Consider the following 6,528-nt stretch of genomic DNA (forward strand, 5'->3'; position numbering starts at 1 on the left):
CGTGAGCCAGCCGGGGACATCTGGCACAAGCTAGGGGCCAGGCGGACATGCTGGGCCACTGTCCAGCCACCTCGGTGTCCCGCTGGGGCCACCCCACGTCCCGAGCCCCCGGGAGCCCGCTGTGGAGGCGGCTGAGGCTGGGCATGGGGGCTCCAGGGCGAGCGAGCTGGGAGCTGGGCTCGGAGGCTGCTGCGCCTGCCCTCCTGTCCTCCCGGCACTGCTGCTGGGTTAGGGATGGAAAACGCTTGCTGAGAAAGCAGGGCTAGGGCCTGTTAAGTGTTCGGAGACGGAAGCCGTAAGTCCCTTGGGATTTGACCCTTTCATCCTCTTTGGTTTCAGAGTTTTGTAGCCCGTGGCCAGGAAGCAGACACAGGCGCGGAGTGCAGACTTGACACTTAGGCGTTGGGGACGGTGAGAGCCACCTAGCGACTGTGTGTCCATTCGTGTCGGGCCCAGGCACGGGGAGGTGCTCAGCGGAAACCTCAAGGCCAGCGCTGTGCCTGGTTGCTGATGGCCTTGCAGGCTCGGGGGGCACAGCTGACCCCTCCTGCGGCCTCGGTGCCACTGGCGCCTTCCCCTCCAGCTCCTCCTGCTGACCCTAGATGGGGCCTCTTACCCCCGTTCCACCAAGCCTGATCTCAGCGGGGTTTCACTCAGACCTACAGGCTGCAGCTCTGACCTCAGCTTTCCTTGGACGTCTTGGAGCCAGCAGCCCCGCTGGGCAGTTTCTCCCACCTTGAGCCACCGGCGCCGGGAGCTTCAGGACAGATTCCAGACCCGCCTGGAGAGTCAGCTGGCTCAGGTGGGGCGGGGACCTGCCTCCCCAGGGAGCCCCCCGCGGGGAGCCGGGCCTGTGCATGTCCCGGAACGGCTGGAGGGCCAGGCCGGGCCTCGGGCTCCCGTGGGCAGGGTGCCGGGAGGGTGGCTGCATGGTGGAGAAGAGAAGGCGCCTTATTCTTCACGTCGGTTCTGGAGAAAACGGCTTCTGAACATGATCCCGTCAGCTCGAGTTTGGTCCTGAGGCGGCCCCCAGCGTAGCCTGGCTGGAAGTGTGGGCAGCGACATATCCACTCCTCTAAGCAATGCCTCGAAATGTTTGCCACAGTCTTCATCTAAAACCACCTTCCAGAAAACAACCACAGACCTTCGGAAGTAGGCGCTGTCCCGCGGGGCGGGGGGGCGTTTTCTCCTCGAAGGACTTGATCCTCCCGTGCTCTCCCAAGGAGTCCGACTGGAAACTTCTACTTCCATCACACCCTGCTTTGGGAGGACAGTAGCTGCTCCCAGGGAGGGCAGCACGGAGCCCTGGGGAAGTCAGGCACGGGGCGTCACGGCAGGCAGCAGTGAGGGCGCGAGGTGGTACCACGGCGTGCAGCCCGGGGGGTCGGCCAGGCCGGGACAGCCGAACCCCGAGCCGGTGGGGTCCCCGGACGTCACAGAGGTAACGAAGGAAGAGTAGGCTTGGTGTCGTTTGCGCTTCAGTGTAATTTGTGGCGAACACAAGGGTGGAAAGAGGGTGAATCAGAAACCTATGAGGACAAAGTAAAGTCTAGTGAGGTGGCCGGCGGGGCGGACACTCACAAACCAGCAGCTCTCCCGCAGAGAAGCCGGGCCGTCTGGAAAGAGGAGGGAAAAGGGAAACCAGCTCCACCGCTGCAACAAATTACAAGAAATGCTCAACGGAAAAGGTCGGTAGTGAATGAGGAATTTCTGTGGAGAGAGCTAAAGAGACCTGAAAAAACTGATACCCAAATAGCCAAATAAATGCCTCAGGCATTTGGAGGAATGCATAGATAAGAATCCTATGGGAAAAAAATTTTTTAAATTATGTTTGCCTTCTGAACCGGTAGTTTCATTTGAGAAAAATAGATCCCAAGGATGTAATGCTGAACATTGAAAACAAATCATTATGCCGTGCTGGTTGCCTCAGGGTAACAAAGAACTTTAATTTCCAACAAGAGAAGAGCTCACTGCACGCTGGGCCTGACGCCAGCTCGGCCACCGGAGTGTCCACTCCTGGAGTGGGCAGGAGCCCCATGCCACGTGGCGGGAGAGAGCCACCCAGCCCTTCCCAGAGCGTCCCAGCCCCTCCCAGCACATCCCAGCACCTCCCAGCACGTCCCAGCCCCTCCCAGTGCTTCCCAGCACCTCCCAGCACCTCCCAGCACCTCCCAGCACCTCCCAGCACCTCCGCAGAATGTCCCAGCACCTCCCAGTACCTCCCAGCCCCTCCCAGCACATCCCAGCATCTCCCAGCACCTCCCAGTGCATCCCAGCGCCTCCCAACACCTCCCAGCCCCTCCCAGCCCCTCCCAGCGCGTCCCAGCACCTACCAGCACCTCCCAGCCCCTCCCAGCATGTCCCAGCACCTCCCAGTGCATCCCAGCATGTCCCAACCCCTCCCAGTGTGTCCCGGCCCCTCCCAGCACCTCCCAGCCCCTCCCAGCGCATCCCAGCACCCCCCAGCATCTCCCAGCACCTCCCAGCCCCTCCCAGCCCCTCCCAGCATGTCCCAGCCCCTCCCAGCCCCTCCCTGCGCATCCCAGCCCCTCCCAGCCCCTCCCAGCGCGTCCCAGCACCTCCCAGCACCTACCAGCACCTACCAGCACCTACAGCCCCTCCCAGCACGTCCCAGCACCTCCCAGTGCGTCCCAGCACGTCCCAACCCCTCCCAGTGTGTCCCAGCCCCTCCCAGCACCTCCCAGAATGTCCCAGCACCTCCCAGCCCCTCCCAGCACCTCCCAGAATGTCCCAGCGTGTCCCAGCACCTCCCAGCACCTCCCAGAATGTCCCAGCACCTCCCAGAATGTCCCAGCACCTCCCAGCACCTCCCAGCACCTCCCAGCACCTCCTAGCACGTCCCAGCGTGTCCCAGACCCTCCCAGCGCGTCCCACCCTGTGATGCCCAGGCTGCTGGAGCAGGACAATCCCAAGCAGAGACCAGATGCAGTGAGTGTCCCCAGGGGACACTGCCAGGCCTCCGTCCCTTAAACCGTGTGCTGCCTCCTGGGTCCCTGAGCCCCAGGACAGTGGAGGGAAGGCTGCCGTGGCCCTGTGCTGTGCCCATGGGAGGCTGGCCCACCCTCCCACTGCTGAGCCGCCTCTCCACCTGCGGCTGACCTGGGGCCCCTTCTGAGACCAGGCCATAGGACCTGGACTTTCTGGGGTGGTCCTGGGCAGGAGACCCCCTGGGTGAGCCAACGCAGGGTCCCAGGGCAGCCTGGCTGCCGTGGGGTCCCCTCTGTGCACGGCCAGGCACGGGCGCTGCTGGGCTGCGTTCCCGCTGTGGGTGCGACCTCTGAGCCACCACCTGGGAGGGTGCTTCTCGGTGAGCCCGCCCATCCCCCCTCGCTACGGCCTGCCCAGCGCCAGGCACTGCTGCCCTGCAGGAAGCTCCCACGTGGGCGGGCAGCAGGGAAGGGGGCACGCGGCCCTGTACTTTTCCTTGGGGCTGGGGGCATGGCAGCAGGGACCCTGTGGTGGCAGCATGTGCAGCCCCTGTCCCGGGAGAGGCCCCTCTTGCATGCCCACCCAGCACCACCCTTCTAGATGCTCCAGGTTCTGACATGCAGGACACGGGACGTGAGGAGGGACAGGCACCGGCCCTCGAGAGGAGCCCAGCGGCTGCACTTCCTGTGCAGTGGCCACACTAGGTGGGAAGGGAAGACCCGTGTCAGGAGCCCTGGACGCCGCTGGGGCTACCACCCGCCTCAGTGGACATAGGGATCATCCCTCCCTCCTCGGCTGACCGCGATGAGTGGACGCCTGGGACGTGCGGGGCAGGGACATGGGGTCAGGGACACGCAGGCCTGGGACGGGGTGGGGGGCAGGACGCACATGGAGCTCGGGACATGGGGTTCCGGCCTGCGTGGGCTCTGAGGACGTCGGCTTCTCTGGCCCCCTCGGCCATGACCATCTCTGCCCTGGTCCCCCCCCCAACTGCCGGGGAGGGGACCCCGTCCTGCCTCCGCGCCCAGGTTCCCTCCCAGTCGAAGGTGTCAAGACGCCTGGAGGCGTGTGTGCAGGGCCCCCAACTTGTGCGCCCCGGGGAGAGGGCCCTGCGGGATGGACAGCGTGGGGGGAGCGGCTGTGCGTGGCGGAGGCGCTGCCTGCTGCGGGGCGGCCGTGGCGTTCACACTGGACCCGCGTGGCACCCCCCGTGGCCCTGGAAGCCGCCTGTGGTGGCCCCGGCCTGGCCCGTCCATGGACCCTGCAGGGCCCTGCCGCGGGTCGGGCAGGCTGGGGCGGCCTCTGGCCCACTCGGCGGGGCTGTGAGCGGCCCACATCCGAGCAGCAGTGCCGTGGGGGCCTCTGCCCACTGCCCCCGACGGCGGGACTCCTCGTGAAGCCCCAAAACGGACCCACGCGGCCCCGGGGCCTCCACTGCGGCGCCGCCGCCCGCCTGGGCCCCCTGCCCTGCTCCTCCCAGACGGGGGTCTCCTCACCTGAGCCCCCGGGGCAGCGGTCCTCAGGGGGCACGGGGAAGGGGGGCTCTCGGGCGCGGCAGCCCTCGCTGAGCAGGCGCTTCAGCATCTGGTTCTCCTTGAGCAGGCGCAGCTGCTTCTTGAGGTCAGCGTTCTCGCTCAGCAGCCGGCTCAGCAGCTCACCGCCCTCGGCCATGGCTGCCCTGCCCTGCCACCCGTGCTGCCCCCCCCCCACGGCCCCCGGAGCCCCGCGCGGCCCCCGCCTTCCGCCGCCTTGTGACGTCGCCACCCTTAAAGGGCCGCCGCGTCCCGGCCCGCCGGACATTGCCACAAGTCGACAGGCCTGCGGGGCCCCTCACTGGCCAGCACGACGGCCAGGGGCCTCCACGCCTAGGCTGCAGCGGCCGCCTCCCGGGGAGGGCCCGACCGGCGCCGTCCCTACAGCCTGCGGGCCTGGGTTTGGCCTGTGACCTCCACCAAGCCACACAGAGGCCCTGACGCTCGTCCAGAGGTGCACCACAGGCCCGGCCCCGGCCCTCCCACAAACTTCAGGGCTCAGGGGAGCCCCCTCTAGGCTGCCCAAAGGTGACTTCGCTTCTTCTAGAGCAACCTCGGGCCACAGGAAGGGGATTTCCAAACGCGAAGCACGCACGGCACGAGTGCCCACAGGCCTCATCACGCAGCGTCCTCTTTCCACATACCATCCCCAGGTGCCCGCTAGGTGCCGATGCGCTCAGCCGGCCGACAAGGTGCTCAGACCTTGAGCCTCACCGATGCCCTGTCACATCCTCAGATGAGCGTGAAGTCACCACTTGTGGATTTGCCCAATTCTCCCTCAATTCTGATTTTTGCTTCATGTATCTTGAAGCTGTTATTGGTGCTATGCTAGTTTGAAAGTGTTGTGTACCCCAGAAAAGCCACATCCTTTAATCCTGATCCAATATTATAAGGTGGAAACCTTTGATTAAATAATCTCCACAGAGAAAATGCAGGTGTGGCCTTTTGATTGGCTGGAGATGTGACTCCACCCATTCAAGGTGGGTCTTGATTAGTTTCCTGGGGTCCTTTAAAAGAGGGAACAGTTTGGAGAAACCTCAGATGCAGACGCTTGGAGAGCAGCTGCTTCAGAGCTGAAAGGGACACAGCTGTTTGGAGACACCTGGAGTGCCCAGAGAGAGAGCAGACACCTGGACACGGGCGGAGACCAGCAGACGCCACCAGGTGCCTTCCCGTGAGATGCTGAGAAGCCACAGCCCCGAGCCGTGTCCCAGAGGAGCGAAGCGAGGGCCCCACGATGCTTAGAGAGGAAACCACTGGCGTCAGAAGCTGGAAGCAACGAACCGGGAGCAAGGTCCAGCAGACCCAGCCACGCGCCTTCCCAGCAGGCAGAGGGCTCCAGAAAGAAACATCAGCCTTTCTTGAGTGAAGGCGACCTCTTGTTGTGCTTTAATTTGGATATTTTCATGGCCTTGGAACTGTAAACTTGTAACTGTTAAATCCCCTTTCTAAAAGCTGCTCCATTTCTGGTACCTTGTGTTCCAGCAGCTTAACCAGTACGTGCCCAGGGTTGCTGAGCCCTTGCTGAACTGCCGTCTCCCAGCACCGACGGTTTCCTTCTTGCCCAAGGTGACACCGACGTAACACTTCTGCTCTCTTAGGATTTGTGTTGAGTGACACATACTTTTCCACACTTTTAACCTGTGACTTTTGACTTAAAATTTCTTGTGAATGAGGTGGCTGTGTTGAGCCCTTTACCCATGGTGTCACTTTCTGACTTTTAATGGGAGAGTTCTGACCATTTACAGTTAATAAAATTATTCAAGTGTTTGGGTTTAAGTCTGTTGTTATTTGCTTTGTATTTTTCCAGTTCTTTGCCCCTTTTTTCTTCCTTCTCTGGGATGATGTGATCTCCTTTACTGGCTTATCGGCTGTACCTGTTTCTTAGGGGTTCTTTAGGAAGCACAGCAAACACCACGCATGGGTTGGCTGAAAAGGCAGGAATTTATTAGCTCGTAGTTTTGACGTTAGGAAAAGGTCTAAATCAGGTGCCGTGGGGGTGACCCCTCTTCCCAAAGCCTGGTGCTGTGGGGCTGCCACCGTGCTC

The 6,528-nt window shown here is 62.8% G+C and overlaps 1 protein-coding gene across 2 annotated transcripts in view; it reads right to left on the reverse strand.

Moving 5' to 3' along the window:
• The window catches only part of FTCD (formimidoyltransferase cyclodeaminase), a 56,172-nt gene extending 51,511 nt beyond the window's left edge, over positions 1–4,661 (reverse strand). For both annotated transcript variants that reach the window (XM_077119248.1, XM_077119247.1), the window contains exon 1: positions 4,446–4,661. In XM_077119248.1, the coding sequence (XP_076975363.1) occupies positions 4,446–4,620 (175 nt within the window). In that variant the 5' untranslated portion in view covers positions 4,621–4,661. The remainder of the gene's footprint in view (positions 1–4,445) is intronic.
• Between the last annotated feature and the right edge of the window lie 1,867 nt (positions 4,662–6,528).

This window comes from Tamandua tetradactyla, chromosome 10 (genome assembly GCF_023851605.1).
Source record: "Tamandua tetradactyla isolate mTamTet1 chromosome 10, mTamTet1.pri, whole genome shotgun sequence".
Taxonomy (NCBI): domain Eukaryota; kingdom Metazoa; phylum Chordata; class Mammalia; order Pilosa; family Myrmecophagidae; genus Tamandua; species Tamandua tetradactyla.